The 25,384-nt window shown below is 44.4% G+C and overlaps 2 protein-coding genes across 3 annotated transcripts in view; one reads left to right on the forward strand and one right to left on the reverse strand.

The window, feature by feature from the left end:
• Window positions 1-745: 745 nt before the first annotated feature.
• INHBC (inhibin subunit beta C) lies at window positions 746-9,585 on the reverse strand. The gene is made up of 2 exons (XM_060166840.1): window positions 9,273-9,585; window positions 746-1,491 (listed from the first exon to the last, which is right to left on the reverse strand). Exons 1-2 carry the CDS (start codon window positions 9,583-9,585, stop codon window positions 746-748), a joined length of 1,059 nt encoding a protein of 352 aa, XP_060022823.1.
• A 3,724-nt stretch (window positions 9,586-13,309) lies between these two features.
• Window positions 13,310-25,384, forward strand: part of R3HDM2 (R3H domain containing 2) — a 148,218-nt gene continuing 136,143 nt past the window's right edge. Inside the window, exon 1 of one of the 2 annotated variants that reach the window (XM_060165801.1) lies at window positions 13,310-13,442. The gene's annotated coding sequence lies outside the window, so the exon portion shown is untranslated. The remainder of the gene's footprint in view (window positions 13,443-25,384) is intronic. The other variant, XM_060165802.1, reaches the window with a different exon arrangement.

The raw sequence follows: 25,384 nt of genomic DNA on the forward strand, positions 1-25,384 counted from the left end.
AAGTAAGAGGAAAAGGGCTCAAGACATGGAGAGGATCGAATGTTTGGTGAATCTAAGGAAGGGCCTCTCTGGAGATCCAGAAAAGCAGAGGAAGGGGCTGGGTCAACTCATCCTGGAGTGGGGGACATTGAGTAGAAGGGGCAGGGATGCATAGTGGGTTGTGGGCTGGATTAAAGTTGGGCTATGGAGGGCTTCCCTGGTGGCGTAGTGGTTGAGAGTCCGCCTGCCGGTGCAGGGGACACGGGTTTGTGCCCCGGTCCGGGAAGATCCCACATGGTGTGGAGCGGCTGGGCCCGTGAGCCATGGCCGATGAGCCAGCACGTCCGGAGACTGTGCTCCGCAACGGGAGAGGCCACAACATTGAGAGGCCCGCGTACCGCAAAAAAAAAAAAAAAAAGTTGGGCTATGTGTATCTGTCTGGGAACCAGATGGCACTGCTCGTGGTTGGAGGTGGATGAGAGTCCCTAGGGTGGTGGTTGAGCACGTGGAGCTTGCTGGAGGGACTGTACTCTGGGAGAGGGGCTGGTCATTATGAAGATGGTACAGTGACTCTCCTTAGATGACAGTGCTTTGATGAAGATCTCCTCACGTCAAAGTTGGGATAATTCTCATAAGTTACTCAGGAAGAGGGAGTCCATCTTCTGGACAGAGGCAGTAACGGGGCCACCCCCTCCTCTCAGGGAAGAGCGCCTCCGTCAGGGCATGTTTGCCTACCCCACCTCGGGCTGCCGGTACCACACACAGACTAACTGCACCCACATGCCTCTACCACCATGTCAGGTATGTCAGTCTTGACAATGTTGCTGTTCCTGTCATAGTAGAGCAGAGACAGGGGGCGCCGGGCAGTGGGCACGCAGCATGACCCCCCTCCGGCAGTGCCCGCAGCGGTGTTGGCCTTGAGAAGATTGAGCACCGCGGTGTGAAAGGAGGCGGCAATGCCAGGCATGCCTGCCACGTGCAGGGGGCACTGCCCTGTGCAGAAGTTCATTGCGTAGCCCTCAGGCTGGATGATCCAGTCGTGCCAGCCAATCTCACGGAAGTCCACAAAGAACTCTTGTCGACAGCACATCCTGGACCTACCCTGGCAGTCGATGCCTCGCCGGCGAATGCGGTGCTTGCCCCCAACTCTTACACGGGCTGTCACAAAAGGCCTATGGGCAGCCCCACCCAGGATGACTGGGCTCCAGGCTACTTGGCCTTCAGGGACCAGCTCCAGGATCAGGTGCCCCTGACTGCAGGCAGCCTGAGCTTCAGGCCCCAGGAGGAGCTGGTGCCAACCACTGTCATCCACCTCCAGCAGGTGCTGAGTGGCCAAGGTGAGGTTGGTGCCACGTGGGCTGAGCACGAGGACCCTCACCTTCAAAGTCCACGTGGTATTGGGAAGGAGCTGCACAAAGAACATGAGGCTGGCCTGCTGGACCTCCAGGCCGCCAACAGTTCTATCAGAGGAGAAGTGGAAATCAAGACGAATCTGGTCGATGCTGGAGAGACCTGTGGATACAAGAAGCCCCAGTCAGTGTGGCTTTCTGAGTCAATTCTATCAACTACATATCTATTCTCAGCATGCTTGGATTCCCTTTGTTCTTTCTCGACCACACTGTTGGCATTAACTACCCCTTCCTTCTTAAAAATCTTTTCTCTCTTGGTTTCCATGACACAACTCTCATGATTCTTCCTTGATTTTCTTTGCTGGCTTTTCTTTCTCTCACCATCCCTCCATCCCTCCAATGCAAGAGTTCTCCAGGGTCTGTCCTTGACCTTCATTTCCTTTTTTTTTTTGCCGTGCAGCATGTAGGATCTTAGTTGCCCGACCAGGGATAGAACCTGCGACCCCTGCGGTGGAAGCGAGGAGTCCTAACCACTGGACCGCCAGGGAAGTCCCGTTTCCTCTTACTCTACACTGAGAGGAGCTCTGACCCACACTCACAGTCAGCCAACACAAATTTTGTGCTGGTGATTCCCAAATCTGTATGTCCAGTCCAGATCATTTTGCACCTTGGGAATCACCAAGCTTCACGCCTAAACTTCTAACTGTTTAATGTTGCCACGTCCTGCCAGCATATTAAAATCAATTTATCCCAAGTAGAAATCATTATTTCCTCCCTATGTACCTCTCTTTCCGTTCTTAGAACTGGTGGCATCATTACCTTCCTTATCACCTTTAGAAACTCCCCACATCCAGTTCCTCATCACAGTGGTTCTAACGGCTATGCATTTCTTCCTGTACCAGTTACTGTTGCCCAGTTTCCCCTCTTCATCCCTCACCTGACCTATTGAAACACATTAACTGGGTTTCTGTTCCCTCTACTCCTGCTCTTGTCAGGATCACGAACACCTTCCACGTTGCCAAATCCAATGGTTTCATCTCTTTATGTTCATCTTACCTGACCTCTAAGCAGGTAAGATGACACAGTTAACCATCCCTTCTTTCTAGAAATACTTCCTTCTCTTGGCTTTCATGACTCTGGCCACTCCATCTTGGTCTCTTTTGCTGACAGCTCCTCTTCCTCTGCCTGACCTCTAAATGTTGGAGGTCCTAAGCTCCCTTCTCTTCTCTATCTATACTCTTTCCCAGAAAGAACCCATCAATTCCCCTGGCTTTCAATTTCATCTATATGCTGATGACTCCCAGATATCTATATCCATGGCCCTGAGCCTAGGCTTGTGTATCCAGCTGCTGATCTGATATTCCACTTGGATATCCAATGCTATCTCAGACTTTTCGTGTTCAAAGAAGAACTCTAGATTTATCCCCTGCAACCCAAATCTGTTCCTTCTTCAATCTTCCCCTTCCCTGTAAATGCACTGCTCAAACCAAGTCTTGCTTGCTGTCATTCCCTTCTTTGAAATTATCTGCAGACCTGTCAACTCTATCTCCAGTTCATAATATAATTTCACTTATCCCCACCTCCTCTACCATACATTAGTTCAACCTGCAATCATCTTTTTCTTGAACTATGGCAATAGCTTGCCAAGTGGTCCACTCTTGCACCCAAAACCATTCTTCACATATCAGCCAGAGTGACCTCTTTTTTTTTTTTTTTTTTGCTGTGCCTCATGGCCTGTCGGATCTTAGTTCCCCAACCAGGGATCGAACCCGTGCCCGCTGCAGTGGAAGCGCAGAGTCTTAACCACTGGACCGCCAGGGAGGTCCCAGAGTGATCTTTTTATAACATAAATCTGATCAGCTTAATCCTCTCAAGCTTAAAACCCTTCAAAGGCTCCCCATTGCTATTTGAATGGGAATAAAAGCTAAACCCCTTAACATAGGAAACACGTATGATTAGGCATTCTGCCATTTAATGACTATAGTCTACCTATACTGGCTTTTTTCTGTTCCTTGAACTCACCAAACATGGATCCACCTCATGGCCTTTGCACTTGCTATTTCCCCTGCCTAGAATATCTTTCCAAGCTCTTTGAATGACTGGCTCCTTTTTGGCATTCAGCGCAAATTCACCTCTTCAGAGAGGCTTCCCAGACTAACTTAGCTAAAGCAGCCTTCAACTCTACCCTCATGTCTTTAATACATTATCCTGCTTAATTGTCTTTATAGCCACTATCACTCTTTGTAATCATCTTGGTTTTTTGTTCATTTGCTTCTCCTCCCCTCCCCTTCTACCCCTCCCTGCTCCCAGCTAGAATGTAAACTCCATGAAGGTAGAGACTGTGCTTGTACGGTTTACCACTGTATCCCTAGTACCTAGTACATAATAGGCATTCAGTTAACATTTGGTGAGTGAATGGTCTTTCATTCTTTAATTCTTATTTTACACTGATACAAGAATTATTTTCCAAAAAGGCTAGATCATAAAATTCATGGTTGCAAAAAACCTATTGATGAATAAAGCCAAACTCTTTTTTGGGGGGGGGGGGCTCTCACTGTTGTGGCCTCTCCCGTTGCAGAGCACAGGCTCTGGACGCACAGGCTCAGTGGCCATGGCTCACGGGCCCAGCCGCTCTGCACCATGTGGGATCTTCCCAGATCGGGGCACGAACCCGTGTCCGCCGCATTGGCAGGCGGACTCTCAATCACTGCGCCACCAGGGAAGCCCAAAGCTAAACTCTTTTAGGAGGCAATTAAATGCCATTATGCTTTGGCCTTAGCAACCCTTATTTATTTATTTATTTTAAGTAAAGGATGCTTTATTGTGGGAATGCCACTGATACTCTCATGGGCATAAAAGAGCAGAAAATAAAGTTCATCTAGACTTAGTGTGAATTGTAAGGTCTGGAATAAGGTTGCCCTTGACAGCTCCCAGAGCCAACAAAATCTCTCTCATCTCACTCTCCCTATGTAAGTCTACTCCATTCTTCTCTTTCTGTGGATCTACCTCTTTTGTTTCCCTGTCACCTTCCTCAGGTCCCAAAACGGTGGCCCTAGCTCCTGAGTCTACAGAACCTTTAACTTAGCTCTTCCTAGCTAAGTGAACTGATCTTTCAGTGTTCCAACTCCAAAATCCTAAAAGAAGAGTCTGATTGACCCAGCTAATCTTTTCTTGCTAGGTCACTAGCACCTAACATTTAGAACATCATAAGTCATCATAAGCCAGTTATGGTAGGCAGACACAGGACCAGCAGGGGCTGTGATAGACCATTACAGTGTTGACCCCCAGGGAACAACACCTCCCAATATTCATGGTCTTGTGCAATCCCTTCCCATATTAATTCTGGGCTTGGTGTGTGACTTGATTTGGCCAATGAGATGTAAGCAAGCATGACGCAAGCAGAAACTTAGTAAGTACTTACACTTTGAGGTAGGAAAACTTTAATGCTTTAAAGAAACTTGGGCTAGACTACTGAATGATGAGAAGTCATATGGAGAGAGACTTCGGAGAGACAATCTTAGATGTTCTAGCCCCATCTGAGTTCCTAGCTGAACACAGTTGCTTGAATGAACTCAGTTACACCACATGGAGTGAGAGAACTGTCCAGAATAAGTCCAGTCGAATTACAAAATCACAGAAACTGTTGAATTTTTTTGTTTTAAGACTCAATGTTTGAGCTGATTTGCCATATTAATGGATAACTAAAACAGAAATTAGTAACAGAAGTGGGGTACTCCATAGCAAAGACCTAAAATATGTAGCATTGGCTTTGGGACTGGGTGACAGCCAGAGGATGGAAGGACAGCAGGGAGACTGTTAGTGAAGTCTGGAAGGACAGTGAGGAAATTGCTACTGGAAGCTGGACAATGGGAAACCTGTGTTATGTATTGGCTATCGTCTCTGGTAACTGGAAGCTAGAAACGGTAACTAACAGAATTGTGCATTTAGCTAAAGATATTTCCAGGCAGAATGCTGAAAGCGCCATTTGGTTTATTTTAGCTGCCTATGATAAGGCGTTTCAGGAGTGAGATGAACTAAAGAACGAACTGTTCAATTTTCAAGCAGAATTTAGAGAAAACATTTCCAATAGGACTTGCTAGATGGAACAATAAAATATTTTTTTTCATCCCTCAACTCTCTGTCTGGCAAAAAGTTTATCAAACTAAGAAATGGTCTCAGGGCAAAACCCAAATCCAGGGCACTGCCAGTAAAACATAGTTTCAGAGCGAAGATCAAAATAATAAAGGGGGAACTGTAAGACCCTTTGTTAAGATCTAACATCTTTGTTAAGATCTATAATGTAAGATGTTCTGTAGACCCTCTCAACTAGACAGAGGGCTTCTAAGAATCTTAAGCGTGTTATCCCACTTGTAAGAGGATATCCTGACTTGTAACCTAAAGAGGAGGGTCTGTCTTGATAAGAGTGGAGTGTCTTTTGTCTGAGTAAGTAGACTGTAATTTATAATTTAGAAGGCTCAGAGTGTTAAAGAGAATTTTAATAGTGAAAGCGGCACCAGTTTGGACTAAAAGGGACAGAGATGATTCAAAATGAAAAGAAGTCTCCGGGCTCCCAACTTCTTTGGGCAGCATGCAGGCCGAGAAAACTACTTAGCCGCAAACACAGGTCATTTCCTATTTAAAAGGAAAGACATCTCAGAGGGTGGCACTAAGAGCTGAGAGAATGAATCTAGAAGTCTAGGGGAGCAATGGTAGGCTCTCCTTAAGAGGAGAGGAAAATCCTACCAGTGGGCAGAACCAGGCCCTAACCAAAGGAATCCTGGATTTGGGGTAGACTGAGATATGTGCCTGGCTGGATGTCAGAATTTTCATGGACCAGTGACTGCTCTGCGTCTCCCTTCCCCATCCGCCATTTGGAACAAAAGTATCTATTTATTCCGTCCCTGAATCAGCATTGTGTGTTAGGTATGTGGGAGGCAGATAACTTGAATTTGTAGGTCGTAGGCAGTGTTGTGTTGGTAAATATTTCACAACTGGATTCCAGAGGGGGAAAAAAAAAAGGCCCTGATTTGTAGAGCTTGCCAGTTTCTGCGGTATAAATTCTCCCATCCCGGCCAATTTCAAACTATCAATGTGATGCCATTGGATGCACAGTTGGGAGATGTTCACCATCAGCTCTCATGAGCCAGTATGAGCCAGTTTCAGGACACCATTGAAGGCTCCTACCCTAGTTTCCCCAGGGCCCCAAGCTCTCTCTCTTCATACCTCCAGCAAGAACAATTCTCAGATCTTTCTTTCACACGATGGTGGAGATGATAGCTTAAATTGGAATGAAAACTTCAAACTGAAATATTTAAATGTAAAAGATAGAATCCAGGCATCATTCTCACCTCCAAGTTCATTTCAGGTCACGCCCCCTGCAGCCTAAATGTTGTATTCATTCATTGATTAGCAAATATGTGGAAAGTATATAGACTTTGAAGTCAGAGAGAACTGTGTTTGAATTCTGCCCCTTGTAAGCTGTATGACCTTGACCATGTAAATTATCTTCGAGTCTCAGTTTCTGCATTCTTAAGATGGGAATGATAAAGTCTACTTTATGGAGTGATTGTAAGGATGAACTGAGAGGAGGCAGGTACACTAAATACCTGGTAACTGTTGTTACTGTCACAATGTGCCAGGAAACTGGGCTAAGTATCAGGGATACAAAGGTGAAAAAAAAAACCAACCAGGATTTTGGTGTTCACGGTCATTTGTCCACCTTGTGCTCATCCACTCCAGACTACTTTTTAACTCTAAATGCAGTCTGTTTCTTTACACTTTTACTCATGTTTTTCCATTTAGGATGTTGTTTACCATTTTCTACCCACTGAAGTCAAACTTACTCTACAATGCCAGCCAATTTGCAAACTTCTGAAAGACTTCCCTGACTTACCAGGTCCCAGTGAATTACTTCTGGCCCATTAAGCACTTGTGTTCTCATCTAGCATTTATTTCACTCTGCCTTATATTCTAAGTAATTTATTCCCAGCAGCAACAACTAAATCCCTCATGGGCAGGAGCTGAGTTTTCTACTTTCAGTTCCCTCCCACCTTATCCTTTCTAAGTACATTACCTGTATTAGCTCACTTATTCTCTCAACTATCCTCTCATTATCTCTGTTTTGCAAATGAGAAAACTGACTATTAACAACCCAGGACACATAGTAATAAGTGGCTGAGCAGGGAGTTGAGCCCAGTTTATCTGGCTCCAGAGTTTGTGTTCTTAATCATGAGCAGAAACTCCCCCTTTTTTTTTTTTTTTTTGCGGTACGCGGGCCTCTCACTGTTGTGGCCTCTCCCGTTGAGGAGCACAGGCTCCGGATGCACAGGCTCAGCGGCTATGGCTCACGGGCCCAGCCGCTCTGCGGCATGTGGGATCTTCCCGGACCCGGGCACGAACCCGTGTCCCCTGCATCGGCAGGCAGACTCTCAACCACTGCGCCACCAGGGAAGCCCAGAAACCCCCTTTTGAACTAGAATAGGGTCTCATCCATCACTGGGGGCTCTAGACATGGTCGAGCTGAACTACAGAATGGTTTAGCTGTTTATTGAGCATCTACTATGTTTGCAAGAGGCAAAGTGGTAGAGTGGTCAAGGTCATGGATTCCAGACCCAGGCTGTCTGGCTCTACCACCTACTGGTCATGTGACCTTGAGCTAGTTACTTAACCTCTTTGTGCCTCAGTTTCATCACCTCTAAAATGGGGTAACAATAGTATTTGCCTCACTGGCTTGTTGTGAGGCTCTCAAGGAGTTAGTATATTTAAAAGGCTTAGAACACAGTAAACACTATATAAGTGTTATCTATTTCTACTATACACTAGCCTCTGATGATAAGGTGAGGAATAAATGACAGTTCCTGACCTCAAGGGGTTGCATTCTATGGGAAGACAGACTTCATAGAAAACCTGGAAACAGGCAATTCCTTGACCATTATCCAGGTTCAGGGTGAGCATGTGGGGGCCACCAGAGAGTGAGCCCCTCACCTTCAGGTCAGGGTGGGTTTTTTCAGGATGGGAGTGTTAGATCTTGAAGGGAGTAGATGCTGACCAAGGGAAAGGGGCCAGGAATGGGAAAGGCCTTCTAAACTTAAGAGACAAGAACTTGCAAGAAGCTCAGAGGCCAGAGAGATCACTTGTTTGTGTTCTGGTTCTCAGATCCTGTCTCTGAATTCTGTCTCTTTTTTGGGGGGGGCACGCCTCACAGCTTGTGGGATCTTAGTTCTCCGACTAGGGATTGAACCTGGCACTGCCCACGGCAGTGAGAGTGTGGAGTCCTAATGACTGGCCCACCAGGGAATTCCCCTGTCTCTGAATTCTTGATCTTCTTTCCAGCTGCCCACTAAATTCTCTAACCCCTCTGCCCTCTACGGAAGGAACTTTCTCATCTTTATCCTCTATCCTTTAAATACCTTTCTGAGTCCCATTTTGGCCCTGTTCTCACGCGGGAACCCGAGGTAATCAAGGCAAGAGGACAGGAGTAGGGTGGAGAGGTATTGTAATGCCAGTGTTTTACTTTTCTCCCTTTTGCCCAAACGATGTATCTGGGGGAGTGGGGTACAGAGAGGCTGGATCCCAGGGCCAGAGGGAGGACAGACTCTCTAGCTCCCAGACCCTGGTCCAAGCCCAGGAAGTGTCTGGGCTCACATCATAGTCTGTGGAAGTGTGTGGGCCTGCAGAGAGAGGAGCCATGGGAAATAGGGGCAGGCAGTCTCAAAAGAAATGAAACGTACCCACTTCACAGGTGCCCATTGGTCAAGTCTAAACTACAAAGAGAGAGCCTGGTGGTGGGGGTGTGGGGGGAGCCTGGGATTGGGAGATTACATGCTGTGGGAGGCAAGAGTTGGGATGGTTTTGGGGAGAAAGTCAGGCGTTAGACTGGGGAGGAAGTTTTTCCCTTCCTTAAGAGATCGGGTTTGGGGGAAGATCTACAGACCAAGAACCCACCTGTCTCAGCAAAGCTGATGATCTCATACTCCTGTCCCCTGTCTGCTTCTGGAAGCGCCCCCTGTGGGGACCCATGGAGGCGCTGCAGCGCAGTCCTCAGAGCAGCTCGTGACACAGGCCGGCTCAGTGTCGGGCGCTGGCTGAGGTGCAGCTTGTCCAAGATGCTTCTCTTGGCCAGATTAAGAAGCAGCTCCCGCTGGCTCTCCAGGTCCAAGGCGGGCCCCCCACATGCCAGGCACTGACTGTCAGCTCTGGGAGTGGCCACTGCGTCTGGAGCCAGGAACAGGAAGGCCAGGAGCAATGAGGAGATCATTGCTGGGGGAGGCCTTCCTTGAGCAACACAGTTGAGATAGAGCCGCAAACCCCGGGGCTCAGGGTCTCCACAGCTGTGGTCTCAGCTCCCTCCCAGCTGCCAGGGGCCCCGGAAGGAGAGTGTGTCCAGCTGGCATTACTCCTGGTTGCAGGATATAGAGCAGTCAAACATCCAACTTGAGAGATGAAGCCAGTTACAGGTAGAACTTGGCAGAAGCCATATAGTCAGTGAAACTACAGAGTGGGGGATGTGAGGGGAGGTTGGTTTGTTTGGGGAAAGAAATGTCCCTGGGCCAACTTTGGGAGATAGTGGGTTACCCATGTGAGCTTCCAGGCCTGGGAACAAAGGTTAGAGATGAAATTCCTCTTCAGATCAACAGCCTTGCTCGGAAGCCTGGCAGTGGGGGGTGGAGGTAGGGTGCGGAGATCAGAGGTTTTAAGATAGAATGTTAAAGAATGACTTTCAAACAAGAGGGGGGTCATTGGCAGGACACTTTTAGGTCATTGTCATGCAGGTTGTTGTTTTTTGTTTTTAATTTATTTTTGGCTGTGTTGGGTCTTCATTACTTGATTATGGGATGCTACCCCTAGGGGTGTTATATGATATACAGTATACGTACCATTTTACCTTTCTTTTTCTTTTCTTTTGGCCGCGCTGCGCGTCTTGCGGGACCTTCCCCTCGGCTTGTGGGATCTTAGTTCCTCGACCAGGCATTGAAACTGGGCCCTCGGCAGTGAAAGCGCAGAGTCGTAACCACCGGACCACCAGGGAATTCTCCATTTTTCCTTTCTAAAAGTTGAAATTTTCTGAATTCTGAAACATGTCTGGCCCTATGGATTTTTAATGTGTAATTATAGATCTGTAATGATTATCTGAGAGTTTTGAGATTTAAATAATTTTGTAAAGCGCTTTACGGTGGCTGGAACAGAGTTAAGTGGCTTAATAAAAGTATATTATTATTCTTGTTACATAGGTTTGTTTGCGGGCCAGAGTACCCTCACCTCTAGATGTGCTGAAGAAATTCTGCCAATATTTGCCCTTCTGGACTCTCCTTTCTTAGAGGCCATGCCCCCAATCACCATCTGTAGTGCAGTTACTTAAGTCATCTCTGCTGCTTACCACTATATTCCTAGCATTGCACATAGGACCTACAATATAATATAGGTGTTTAAAACATATTTATTGAGTGAATAAGTTCTAGAATACAGGCTTACAGGCTGGTTATAAGAAGTTACACTCAAGTCACCTTGATTGTATTTTTGTGTGTCACAGTTTCTTAGCTCTCTTCAACAAGGGCTGATCTTTTTTCTTTTTTTCTGCCGAGTGGCATGTGGGATCTTAGTTCCCCAATGAGGGATCGAACCAGAGGCCCCTGCATTGGAAGCACAGAGTCTTAACCACTGGACCGCCAGGGAAGCCCGTCTTTTTTTTTAAGCACTGTGATAGAAGTAGATTTATTATTCAGTTTCTAGTATAAATTTATTTATTTATAACATAAGGGTTTTATTGAGATATAATTCACAGAACATAAAATTCACCCTTTAGAGTATATAATCAGTGGTTTTTAGTACATTCACAGAGTTGTGCAACCATCACCACTAAGAATATTTTCATGATCCCCAAAAGAAACCCTGTACCTATTAGTAGTCACTCTCTAATAGTTTCCCAGCCTACAGGGACTGATCTTATATCTAACATTTTAATATTCCTAATTTCATTCATGGATATAACCTTATCTTGAGGTTGGGGGAGGTAGTTATACTGCTATTTGTTTCATGTCTTAACTACAGTACGTAGTTCCCAGACCCCCTCACATCTGAAGACTTCAGTTGCTCCCCTTCTCCCTGGCAAATAGTTGGGGAATAAGAGGTTAGCAAAAGCGGGGGAAACAGAGGAGGGCTTCTCTTAGGGCTGGATGCCTCGTGTTTCTGCCTTAGCTGTTCTTCAGTTACTGCATTTGTCCCTAAAAGACCCAACTGTTTCACTCTGCATTATGACACACAGGTCCTTTGAAACCTGCCCTTTCCAGTTACATTTCTAATAATGCAGTGATTGAGAGCAGGCTTCGAAGATAAATTGTCTCAGTTCAAAATCTGGGACTTTGGTGCCTCAGGGTTCCTTATCTTACAAAATGAGCATAACAGTAATACCTATTGTTTTGAGGATTAAACAGAAATAATAGATGTAGAATGCTACATATTCTATATACATACATACATAACACAAATATTAGCCATTATTTCCTCCTGGCTGTCATTGTCTCCTGCCTCCAACTTGAAAACCTAGAACTTGCTGATTCTTGAAGGAAAGGAGAAGTTCTTACCTCTATGACCTTTCTGGAATCTTCGTTCTTGCCTTTCTGATGAACTCCTACTTATATTCTTCAAGGTTAACTGAAATTTCACCTTTAGCTTCTCTGTAGCCTACTCAATCTCTCTTACATCTAGGAACTAATTGCTCCTTCTTGTGTTTCCATAGCACATTGAACACCTCTCTATTATAGCACTAACATTATACTGTAATTTTTTTGTTTCCTACTGCAGTTCCTGTCACATAGTAAATATATAATGCTTAAATAGTTAATACAATGTATTAATACATTGTATTAATATTTAATACAATGCTTCTTTGAGGGAGTTGGTCAAGAAACGATGCAAATACATGTAATTAGTAGTTAGATTGATTCTGCCTAGAAAGGTCAGTGTGGGGAGGTTGCAAATTTTTCTTTTTTTTTTTTAACATCTTTATTGGAGTATAATTGCTTTACAATGGTGTGTGAGTTTCTGCTTTGTAACAAAGTGAATCAGCTATACATATACATATATCCCCATATCTCCTCCCTCTTGTGACTCCCTCCCACCCTCCCTATCCCACCCCTCTAGGTGGTCACAAAGCACAGAGGTGATCTCCTTGTGCTATGCTGCTGCTTCCCACTAGCTATCTATTTTACATTTGTTAGTGTGTATATGTCTTGCCACTCTCTCACTTCGTCAGGGAGGTTGCAAATTTAAGATAACTTTTTAAAAAAGAACTGTAGGTTAGAGGGTGGTGGCGGGAAGAAGTGATTTTAAATAGGATGTACTTAAACCTACTTTATTTAGAGTTAAATTTTTACATCTGGAAAAAATGGACATATACCTACCACATGATCTATCCATTTATACCACAAATATTTACTTCATATATGTATGCTGTTTCGGGAGCAGGAGTCACTGTCCTAAGTGAAAGGCTACTTTGAAAGTGCTCTGTAAACTTAAATTACAGTTATTAGTATTATGTTTAAATCAAGGGTGAATCTGACAGGCTTGATGGGCTTCAGGTGACCTGAGGGTCGCAGCGGATCTGTATTGGCGGCTGAAGACCCAGGTAACGCGGGGGCGACAAAGAAAGCGCGTGTGTTGGACAGGACAGCCTGTGCGTGCGGGCTGGGGAAGTGCGTGAGTAGGCAAGGGGCGTCTGCAGGCGTGGAGACAGGCACAGGAAGCAGGGACGCTCCGGGCGCAAGACGCGGTGACGATTACGCCGGACGTGGTGACGTAGCGCGCAGGCCGCAGCGGGGGGCGGACTCTGGGCCTTTCTTCCCCTTCTGATTTTCCCCCTCCCCCCTTTTCTCCCTTTCCGGGTTTGGTTCCCCCCTTTTCTCCCCCTCTCCCCCCTCCTTCCCAAGCCCCTTTCCCCTCCCCCGCCCCAGTCCCCCCTACTCCCCCGCCCTGGGCCCCGGGGGAACCCCGGCCGAGAAGAGTCCGCCCCCAGAAGCGCGCCGCCGCCGGCCGTCGGGGCCGAGCCGCAGCCGAGCGGCCGTGAGCCCGGGCGGCGGGCGGAAACGCGGGCGCCCTCCCGGCTACGGCCCGCGTGAGGTGAGGCCACCTCCCAGCCAAGGGGGCGGGCAGCGCGGGCGGCCTGTGGGGAGGGGGCGTGGCGGCCGGGCGGGCGGAGGCCCCCAGTCTGGGTCCCCGCGCTGGCACTTCACGGACCCGTGGGCTGTGGGTCAGGGCCCGAGCTTCCCGTGAAGGACGGCCCCGAGGCCAGAGACGCCCCAAGTGTGTTCGGGGAGCTCAGGCGAGAAGCGAGGGGCGCGGGGCGGAGGGTGTGGGGCTGGCGCCACCTGTGGCCTGTGCGGTGGGACCTAAAAACTGTTGCGCCCTTGTGGTGCTCGGGGGTGACTAGCTCCATGTGTTTCTTGGGTCTCCGTTTTCCTTTGAGCCTTGGAAAAATGGGAGGGAAAGGTGTTGGAGTGTTTCAGATTATGCTGGTGTCCGAGTTCATTACAGGGACAGAGATTTGAGTTGGAACGTACAGGGAGATGGTTCTGGAGCTTAAAAGTTGGGCCTACGCTAAGCTCGTAACTAACTCTTGAGGCTAGTTACTCTGAAAACTCTTCTCGATTTCGGTTACCTGTGGAACCCAAAATTTCAACGTTTGTGACCATTAACCTAGTAAGTCTTCAGACTATTTATTCACTCAAAGTGAATTGTTCTTGGATAATGATGAGAAATGATCGAATAACAGTTCCAGAGGTTCATTAAATCAAAGAGAGGTGTGGGAAAATTTAAATTCAGCTCTCAGTTGGATGAATGTCCTTTTATATATATTTTTTCAAATAGACTTAACCAAAATTGAGAAGCCTGAGCCCTGTGTTGGTAGGCAGCATGGAGACGGGAGGAGGGAGGTGACAGGTTCCACTTCAGGAATGTCACACATTCCTTGCCTTTTTATTGTATTTTTGGATAGTCAAATTGGCACTTGGATCAGTTGTTTGTGGCTCCTCTTTCTTCCTAATGCTTTTTTTTTCACCTCTCTTTTTATTTCTCCTATTTTTCCCCCCTTTTTGGAGTCTGGGACATCAAAACTAAAACGGCTTAAATAGTGGTGGAAAGTGGTAGTAGTTAGTCCATTCAGTTCACTTTTAGTTGTATTTTTCCTCCCTGTTGCAGTTCTCCACAAAGTTGAGAGAACAGAGAATCTTTATTGAAGGTCTGATAACTGTCAGCGAAAATTGTATTTCAGAGTTTAAGTTCCAGTTTCGCGTCCACTCTAGCATCTACACCGTAGATCTTCAATTTAAAACAAAAATTTTAAAACTTGCACATATAAGAATAGGGTGCCTGATATTTTTTAATTGAAAGAAGTCTGAAGAGGAGTTGGTTACCTTCCTCTATCAGAATAAAAATCAGAGACTTTACAGTCGTCTTTAAAGTCCAAGATATGTAGCAACCTCCCCCCCCCACCACCACGCTGCAAACATGTTCACTGGTCTCCTCCCTGTCCCTTGAGTACATCAGGTACACTTCTGCCTCAGCAGCTGGCACTTGGATCTTCATGGATCACCTTTTCCGTGTAAAGCTGCATAGCCTTCTACCCTCACCTTCAGGGCTTTACTCAAATGTCACTCTAACAGTGACATTTCCTGGGCTATCTAAATTCCAAAGCCATTCCTCCACATATACTTACATAAATTCCTATCCCATTTTGCTGTATTTTCCTCCTTACCCCTTATCAACCTATAACACACTGTACATATTTAGTCTCCCGCATTAGAGTGTAAGTTTCATGAGGTTTAGATGGTCTTGTTTTGTTAGTTGCTGTATCCTCAGCCCTTAGTATAGCCCTTGATATGCAGTAGGTGCTCAACAAATTTATTGATTGAATAGGTAAAGAAGAGGTTTTTTTTTTAAAGATTTATTTTATTTTTATTTTTGTCTGTGTCGAGTCCTAGTTGCGGCACGGGGTGGGGAATCTTTGTTGAGGTATGAGGGCTCTTGGTTGTGGTGTGTGGGCTTCTCTCTAGTTGTGGCGTGCGGGCTCCAGGGTGCGTGGGCTCTGTAGTTGTGGCGCACAGCTTCCAGAGCGCGTGGGCTCTAGTTGAGGCGTGCGAACTTGGTAGCTGTGGCACACAGGGTTAGTTGCCCCGTGGCATGTGAGATCTTAGTTCCCTGACTAGGGATACAAACCCGCGTCCCCTGTGTTGTAAGGCAGATTCTTTACCACTGAACCACCAGGGAAGTCCCCAAGAAGAGGAGTTTTATTCTTGAATTCTCTCATTGCCATAAATGAGAGACATGTATTTCCACTAGGATTTTGTAAGGCACTTACTGGAAGAACTTGAGATTTTTTTTTTGTCAGTTCTTGCCACATTTCTGTTTTGACAGAAGTCTTGTGCTTTCACGTCATTGAGTGAAAGCACTTTGAAGGCAGAGAGGATGGAGTGTGGTGTTGGTGGTCTCCGCGGAAGATTATCTCAGATTTCATGTGGCTAGAATTTTTACTGTTGCAGGCTCTTGCCTTGAGGTTTGTTCACATCCCTGATGAGACAAACATCACCATCCTTACCTCTTTGGCCCCAGAGAACTGAGTAGGCTGGTTCCACTTTGAAGTTTTTAGTACCCTGAAGATGTTAATACTTATGGTCTGGGCTGTATGGGTTAGATTTTTTTCCCCCATTCATGTGGAGACAGTTGAGCTTGAAAACTTGTAAGAATAGCTTTCTTTAACAATGGTGGAATGTTCGGTTTGGGGGAACATCTTATCCTTTTTTCTACAAATCCATTTGTGGGGTCGTTTTTAGCAACTAAATTATATTAAGTCTGAGGGTAAAAGGAGCAGGCCCCCTGAGTTGTGTGGTTTATCCCTCATTTATTTTTTCCTTTCTCATTTCTTGATTGGTATATTTGTTACCTTCATTGATCTTCTGGCTAGAGTGGCCTGGATGAGATTTCTCTTTGGGGCAGTCCCGGCAACTGTTCCAGCTTAGGAAGGCAAAGCGGGCGAGGTAGTGCTTTTAACACTTTGTAGGAATGCTGGTTGCAAAGCTAGGTTTTTGTTTAAACTTTTGCCAGGACATTGAAAGCTTCCATGCCCATGAGAGAATGGTTTGAGTGGGAAGTGGGAGTGGGAGAATTGGGGAACTTGTATCTATTGGACTGGATCTGATTCTGTTATTATTATTGTAAAAAGGTATATTCTCGTTTTGTGAATAATTTCTGACATAATTTTGGCACATTAATAAGGCTTCTACCTCATTTCTCTTGTCTCTTTTAAAATCCTTTCACGAAGTTTCTAGGAAGTCTTTCTCAGGACCCAGAGACATTCAGACATCTCTATGCCATTTTCTCACCTCTTAGAGATAAATACTGTACTGAGTACTGACAATGTTTCAGTACAGGTAATGGTTTCTGAATGATGCATTGCTTATTCCTCTCTTCATGAACTCAAGGAAAGCTTTCAGGAAAAAGCAGATTTTGAGGAAGGGATAAAAAGTGTTGCATTTTTGTTACATGGTCCCAGGAAGTACAGAGGAGAGAATTTTGTGAAATTGTGTGTGTGTAGTTGTCTGTGTGTGTGTGTGTTTTGTTTTGTTTTGTTTTGTTTCCCTATGCCTACTTGTAAGATGGGATAAAGGACTCTGAGTGTCCCTCTGTGGAATGTGCTGCCAACTTACAAGTAGGAAAAATAAGTGGACTCATGGCTTGAATATGTGTGCATGAATACAGTTGGTGGGTCTAATTTTAGAGATATTCTTCATACACAGTGGCTTTAGTATTTTCCTCCAGCTGTATCCTTTTCACTGTCTGTAGAAAATATGCCACTTAATTGTCTTTTAGTGGTTACCTTTCGTTCTTACCATGATTATCACTTTAGCAGTGTAGCACTTGTTCCATCTCTCCAATAAAGTTACTCTGTCCATTCCTTCTTAAGTTTGAGTTTATTTCTGAAAACAGATATAGATAGGAAAGATTTCTTAACCTTGATCTGTTTTAACTCCTCTTTGAGTTCCCTTAGATTTCCTTAGTGTGTATCTATTTTCTCTAACACTTAAAAAAAATTGGTGTTGAAAGCCCTAATTACAATAATCTGCAGTGGTTTCATCATTTTTACTTAGGCGGTATGAAAGGAAAGATTCTGGGATGTTTCCTAAATCCAGGTGTTCTTTTTGCTTTTCTTCTTTTTTTTTTTTTTTTTTTTTTCTTTTTGTGGTATGCGGGCCTCTCTCTGTTGTGGCCTCTCCCGTTGCGGAGCACAGGCTCCGGACGCGCAGGCTCAGCGGCCATGGCTCACGGGCCCAGCCGCTCTGCGGCATGTGGGATCTTCCCGGACCGGGGCACAAACTCCATGTCCCCTGCATTGGCAGGCGGACTCTCAACCACTGCGCCACCAGGGAAGCCCCTTTTTTTTTTTTTAATATTTATTTATTTGGCTGCACTGGGTCTCAGTTGCGGCATGTGGGAACTTTGTTGCGGCATGCGGGATCCCTTAGTTGTGGCATGTGGGCTCTTAGTTGCGGCATGTGGACTCTTAATTGTGGCATGCATGTGGGAGCTAGTTCCCTGACTAGGGATACAACCCAGCCCCCTTGCATTGGGGGCCTGGAGTCTTAACCACTGGACCACCAGGGAAGTCCACTCGTTTTGCTTTTCTGCAAGATCTCTTATGAGTTGTTCAGTCCAGTTGTTTGAACCTATACTGGGAAAGCTGTTTTATAGTTTTGACAGTAAGTTTCCCAGAGTACTTAACTGTGCTTTTAAAAAAAAAACTGATCAAATTGGGAACCCCAGCCTCGAGATGAGAGAGAATAAGGAGAAAAGGTAAAAAAGCCTCAGGCAGTCATGTCTCCCAATAGTCAAAACACTTTTGGTATTTTTAAGAGACTCATTTTATTCTATTCCTCCTTAGTTTGTATACCACAAGAAAATAAAAAATCTTTTCAGTTCCTTTAACTGCTTGCTTGCTTTTCTAAATTGTCAAAGACTTTGATTTTTCCTGGGAGGTACTTTTCAGGCCTTTCCCGGTATTTTCTTGGGGGAAAAAATGAAACTAGTGGTTAAATGCTCTTGTAAGGTCTCTTCCCTGACTTAGCCCAATGCTCTAAAGGCGTTAATAGATTGTTTTGCAGCTTGTTTTTGTTTTTCATTGAAGACCTCAAAATCTTTTGCAGGCAAATAAAAACTATAGGTTTGCACCCACACAATTACTCAGGTCCCAAAAGATCTCAGCTTAAGTCCTTATCCTGTAGAGCTAGAAGTGTAAAGATAAGTGAGGTAATCAGCAGGGTTTAAAATAACTCAGTTTCTTTCTCTTTTTAAAAAAATTAATTTTTATTGAAGTATAGTTGATTTACAGTGTTGTGTTAGTTTCTGCTGTGCAGCAGAGTGAATTAGTTATACATATACATACATCCACTCTTGTTTAGATTCTTTTCCCATATAGGTCATTACAGAGTATTAGGTAGAGTTCCCTGTGCTATATAGTAGGTTCTTATGAGTTATCTATTTTATGTAAGTGTGTGTATGTCAATCCCAGCCTCCCAATTTATCCCTACCCCCTCTTTCCCACTTGGTAACCATAAGTTTGTTTTCTACATCTGTGACTCTATTTCTGTTTTGTAAATAAGTTCATTGGACCCTTTTTTTAGATTCCACATATAAACATATGATATTTGTCTTTCTGTGTCTGACTTACTTCACTCAATATGACAATCTCTGGGTCCATCCATGTTGCTGCAAATGGCATTATTTTGTTCTTTTTTATGGCTGAGTAATATTCCATTGTATATGTGTACCACATCTTCTTTATCCATTCCTCTGATGATGGACATTTAGATTGCTTCCATGTCTTGGCTATTGTTAATAGTGCTGCAGTGAACATTGGGGTGCATGTATCTTTTTGACTTATGGTTTTCTCCTGGTATATGCCCAGGAGTGGGATTGCTGGGTTTATTTTAGTTTTTTAAGGAACCTCCATACTGTTTTCCGTAGTGGCTGTACCAATTTACATTCCCACCAACAGTGTAGGAGGGTTCCCTTTTTTCCGCACCCTCTCCAGCATTTATTGTTTGTAGATTTTTTCATGATGGCCATTCTGACCGGTATGAGGTGATACTTCATTGTAGTTTTGATTTGCATTTCTCTAATAATTAGATGACGTTGAGCATCTTTTCATGTGCTTTTTAGCCATCTGTATGTCTTCTTTGGAGAAATGTGTTTAGATCTTCTGCCCATTTTTAAAAAATTATTTATTTATTTATTTATTTTTGGCTGTTTTGGGTCTTTGTTGCTGCGTGTGGGCTTTCTTTAGTTGCGGTGGGCAGAGGCTACTCTTCGTTGTGGTGTGCGGGCTTCTCATTGCAGTGCCTTCTCTTGTTGCGGAGCACGGGCTCTAGGCGAGTGCGCTCAGTAGTTGTGGCTCGCGGGCTCTAGAGCACAGGCTCAGTAGTTGTGGCTCAAGGGCTTAGTTGCTCTGTGGCATGTGGGAATCTTCCCAGACCAGGGCTCGAACCCGTGTCCCCCGCATTGGCAGGTGGATTCTTAACCTCTGCACCACCAGGGAAGTCCCTCTTCTGCCTATTTTTTGATTGGGTTGTTTGTTTTTTTGATATTGAGCTGCATGGGCTGTTTACATATTTTGGAGATTAATCCCTTGTTGGTTGCCTCATTTGCAAATATTTTCTCCCATTCTGAGGGTTGTCTGTTTTGTTTATGGTTTCCTTTTCTGTGTAAAACCTTCTAAGTTTAATAAAATAACTTAGCTTATTTCTAATTGATATTTATTGGTTGTGAGTCTGTAGTGGGAAAAGAAAGAGAAAAAGCTGGTTTGCAGACTAGTCAAGTGCTGTCTTGATCTTTTGGAGGTAATTTTGCTCCCACTGTTAGTTTTCCATACAATTCTTGTCTAGTGTACAGAATAGAGATAGACTTTTAACATTATTAGCTAGTTTCCTTTGCCACTTGATTCATTATCTTCCTTGTATGGATATTTTTGGTATATTCCATGTTGATAACAACATTTGTGCTTCAGTGTTTATTATTAATAATGATCAAAACCGTATTTCATATCTGCAAAGCACTTTTCTCTTTCCTAAAAGCTGATCGGACCTTAAAGTGGTCAACATTCATATTAAAAGACTAGATTTTCCAGGTATGCAGTTCATATTTTTGTGGGGGCTGTGTTTTTGTTGGATGTGCCAGTTGTAAGAATTTGTGCGTGGTTTTGGCATGTGAGCAGCATTATGGGGAATGCTTCCTTGGAGAAGGGTGGTTCAAACTTGTGTAAGCTTTATAACAGAACTAGGAGGAAAGTGATCAAGGCATTGACAATCCAAACTTAATAAGGGATACATTTGAAATACATTTTTCCTCCCTATACTCACAAATTATATATATATATATATATATATATTTGTGTGTGTGTGTGTGGTACGCGGGCCTCTCACTGTTGTGGCCTCTCCCGTTGCGGAGCACAGGCTCCGGACGCACAGGCTCAGTGGCCATGGCTCATGGGCCTAGCCGCTCCGCGGCACATGAGATCTTCCCGGACCGGGGCACGAACCCGTGTCCCCTGCATCGGCAGGCGGACTCTCAACTACTGTGCCACCAGGGAAGCCCTCTTTTTTTTTTTTTAATTTATTTTATTTATTTATTTATTTATTTTTGGCTGCGTTGGGTCTTCATTGCTGTGCGTGGGCTTTCTCTGGTTGTGGCGAGCAGGGCCTACTCTTCGTTGCGGTGCGTGGGCTTCTCACTGTGGTGTCTTCTCTTGTGGAGCACGGGTTCTAGGTACACGGGCTTCAGTTGTGGCACGTGAACTCAGTAGTTGTGGCTCGCGGGCTCTAGAGCGCAGGCTCAGTAGTTGTGGCACACAGGCTTTGTTGCTCTATGGCATGTGGGATCTTCCCAGACCAGGGCTCGAACCTGTGTCCCCTGCATTGGCAGGCAGATTCTTAACCACTGTGCCACCAGGGAAGCCCATATATATTTTTAAAATCTGGCTGCTTTATCTCACCTGCCTTACATTTTGCTGTTTTCCCTTTGCTTTCAGGGTTAGACTTTAGCTACAGATAAATTACTTGTTCTTTCACCTTCCCTGTTGTCACACCTTGCTGCCCTGGGGTATACCATTGTTTCAACTGGACGCCTCTCCTCTGGAAAACCACAGAAACCTTCCTTCGTTTAGGTGTAATGTTCTGGAACCCTTCAGAGCATCCCCCAAACTCTCATTTTGTCTGCCTCTTTTGGACCAGTTCCACAAAGCTGGGTTCCTCTTTGTCTTTACCATGTTTCCCTCTGTACATTCCATTCTAAGTTTTCTGCTCACACTGAAGTTAAATTTGCTAGGATCTTGATCTCTCCAGTGCCAAAAGCGCTCTAGAGCATGTGATTTTTGTCTTATTCCTCTACTAGCTGTAAGGAAAAGAGAAGGAAAGAAAAATAATTAGATAATTTGAGGCATATGTTCTAGAGGTCTGTGTCTAGATAGTGATTTTCTCAGTTTTTTTTTTTTTGGGGTGCACCACGCGGGATCTTAGTTCCCCGACAAGGGATTGAACCCGTGCACCCTGCAGTGGAAGCACAGAGCCCTAACTATTGGACCACCAGGGAATTCCCTTTGCCAGTTGTTTTGCCCCTCCTAGCTAACACTGTACCCAAGAGAGATCATTGTTAGAGTCTTGATTTGGGGCAGAGCTATACTAAGGCCAACAACTGAAATCCTGAACTAAGTTGTGCCTGTACTACCAAAGTTTTACCTTTATCATGGTATCTTCAGCCTTAAATTAGTTATCCCCCTTTCCAGTTCTCCTTATTTTCCCTTCAGAGTTATTTGGTTTAAAATTTATTCTTTGTGTTTTACTCTCTATCCTAGCAGTATTTTTTTTTAATTAAAAAAATTTTTTTTAATTTATGGCTGCCTTGGGTCTTCCTTTCTGCACGTGGGCTTTCTCTAGTTGCGGCGAGCGGGGACTACTCTTTGTTGTGGTGCACTGGCTTCTCTTGTTGCAGAGCACGGGCTCTAGGCGCGTGGGCTTCAGTAGTTGTGGCACTCGGGCTCAGTAGTTGTAGCTCACAGCCTTTAGAGCACAGGCTCAGTAGTTGTGGTGCACGGGCTTAGTTGCCCTAGCAGTATTTTTGACAAAAAGAAGAGGAAGACGAAGAGGGTTTGCGCTTGGAGTATTTTCCCTATATGATAGTGCAGAAATAGTTTTTCTTTCTTTTTAACTGAATGAGTATGATGGCTGAAAAATGAAGTGTGATTGACTGGTAAGATAGGACTACTGAAAGGAATCAAACCTGTTTAGTTTCTGTGTAGGTTTTGTGAGGGAGTAAAATCAGAGCCAGTGCTTGAGACTTGAATTTTTAACCCTGTTTGAAGTTCTCTGAGGCTGTGCTGAGTTTACCCTCATGAACTCTGCTGAATCAGTGTCTTTATATGTAAAATAGAGTTGTTGGTCTGTTTCCTTTTAGGGTACAGGAAAATTGACTTTTGGAGGTATCTCAAGGTTAAATACAATAATACCTCCTGATACATTTACTCATTTAAAATGGAAACACTTGAGATTGGAGCTGCACTTAATGAATTCTTAGGCAAGCTTCAATATTTTACTTCACCTATAGTTAGTAGATGATACAGAAGAGAGACAAAAAGGTATCTACAGATATTAATGAGCACACTTTCCATGTAGCTGGGATGTATTTACATCGATTTGGTGGCCACAGTCAGCAACATAGCCTACCTCACAGAAGGACAGTCTATATTAAACATGATCAAATTACTAGTCTCTAAATAATGTTCTCTAGTGCTGTTAGATAACAGAACAGCATTGAAGTTATATTGGCAGAGATAAAATGGTGCTTTATTTCTGTGTGCTTTATTTTTCTCTTTTTCTTCCTTTTTCTCTTTGGAATTAACATTGTTTTCATAACTGTTTTTCTGCCTATTAGTTTCTTATAGGTTGGGAAATAGCAATTGTCTTTTCAGTTTAGCAGTCTGACTGGATTCAGCTATAGGATCTGTTCAGATCCATAATGTGTTTTAGGCCATGAGTCTCTTCTGTTCTCGCTGTTCTGTCCTGTACTTTATTGTTGACTTGTGCTTTGCTCATTTCCCGCAGTAGGGGACACAAATTTAGCCATACGTACACACGCACACACGCAGTCTGCCACCTGAGGCCCTCTGAAAAGATTATAGATTTTCTATTAAGAATTATAGGCATTCACTTGCCACTGTTTCATCTTACCAACCCAGCTTTTGCTTTGGTGCACTATGAGCCTGTCATATAGTACTAGCTTAGAAATCAGAGAAACTCAGTTTATTATTAGTCTTTGTTAAAATAAACATCACCTATATGTTTTCTTTCCAGGACAGTTCTTTGTTAGAAGGTCTTCTCTTAGTTTCTGGTTCTTCTTTATTTTTACAATACAAAGTGATCTTCAAGGCAGGTAATACCTCAAGAAAATTTATGAAAAGAGCAACTTACTCATTTACTCAAACATTTAATAGGTGCCCGTTTCTTGGTTAGATATTGTGTTATATACTAAAGATACCAAGGTAGATGCGACATTGTCCCTATTGTCAAGGAGCTCATGTTTTATTTTTATACATTACAAAAGAGTAAATAAATTACAAGGTCATGAGTGTTACAAGGTGGTAATAAAATGTAATATGAAAGCAGGAGGAAGAGTGCTTAATTCTAAATGACAGTTTCAACTTTTCAGAGAAGATAAAGTTTGAATTGAGTCTCAGTGGATTCATTAATTCAACTAGCATATGAATAGTTACGAAGTATTAGGTGCTGGGGGTGTAAAAAAACAAGACATAGTCCTTACCTTCAAAGAACTTAGACCGAGAAGTCAGTCAGGATACTACAGGCTGATGAACTCTGAGCTAGAGGAATGCACAAAGTGCTTTGGAAGTACAGTGGAGATCTGGAAAGACTTTCTGTCAGGGGATTATGAGTCTTGAAGGGCCGACAGGAGTTAACCAGGTAGACAGGTATAAGGAAGAGAGCTTTAGGGGAGGAACTACCTACATAAACGGTGGAGGTGTAGAGCAGAGCAGCATGATGCCTTTGACAAACTTCAAGGACAGGATATGCCTACACATGGGATGTTTATGGGGATTATTTATAGAAAAGGCTAGAAAGGTAGGTAGGGGCTTGATTTTTTTTTAATATATTGAATTTTTAAAAATTAATTAATTTATGGCTGTTTTGGGTCTTTGTTGCTGCGCACGGGCTTTCTCTAGTTGTGGCGAGCAGGGGCTACTCTTCGTTGCGGTGGCTTCTCGTTGTGGAACATGGGCTGTAGGCGCACGGGCTTTAGTAGTTGTGACGCGCAGGCTTGATAGTTGCGGTGCACAGACTCTAGGGCGCGCGGGCTTCAGTAGTTGTGGCGCGCGTGCTCAGTAGTTGTGGCTCGTGTGCTCTAGAGCTCAGGCTCAGTAGTTGGGGTGCACAGGCTTAGTTGCTCCACAGCATGTGGGATCTTCCTGGACCAGGGATCAAACCCATGTCCCCTGCATTGGAAGCGCAGAGTCTTAACCACTGGACCACCAGAGAAGTCCCAAGAAGTCCCAAGAGTTTTTGAAGATGAGAGACTTGAGCATATTTATATGTTTGGGGAATTAGCAAAAGACATTAGAGAGTGGTGATAATGGAGTGAAGTCCTTGAGCATGAAGAGAAGATGAAATCCAGAGCAGAGGTAGAATTATTATCTCCTTTATTAAGATAGAGGAAAAGGTCAAGAAAGGGGTGGGGACAAATGTTTGGTAACTGAACAAAGGAATTTGAGGGAGCTCCTACCTTAAAGCCCTGATATTCCTTGTGATCTAGGAGACTTATCCTTTTGGGTTAGGGGGCTAGTGTGTTCCAATAAAGAGCATTGGCAAAATAGGGTCATTGAGAAGAGACAGAAATTTGAATAGCTGTTGAGAAAATGGGAGGGGCAGTTGCCAAATGGTTTGTTTGGCTAGGCAGGCAGAGGTAGGGTGGGGTGGTATAGGGTGGGAATGCATTTCAAGCAGATAGACTAG

This window comes from Lagenorhynchus albirostris, chromosome 11 (genome assembly GCF_949774975.1).
Source record: "Lagenorhynchus albirostris chromosome 11, mLagAlb1.1, whole genome shotgun sequence".
Taxonomy (NCBI): Eukaryota; Metazoa; Chordata; class Mammalia; order Artiodactyla; family Delphinidae; genus Lagenorhynchus; species Lagenorhynchus albirostris.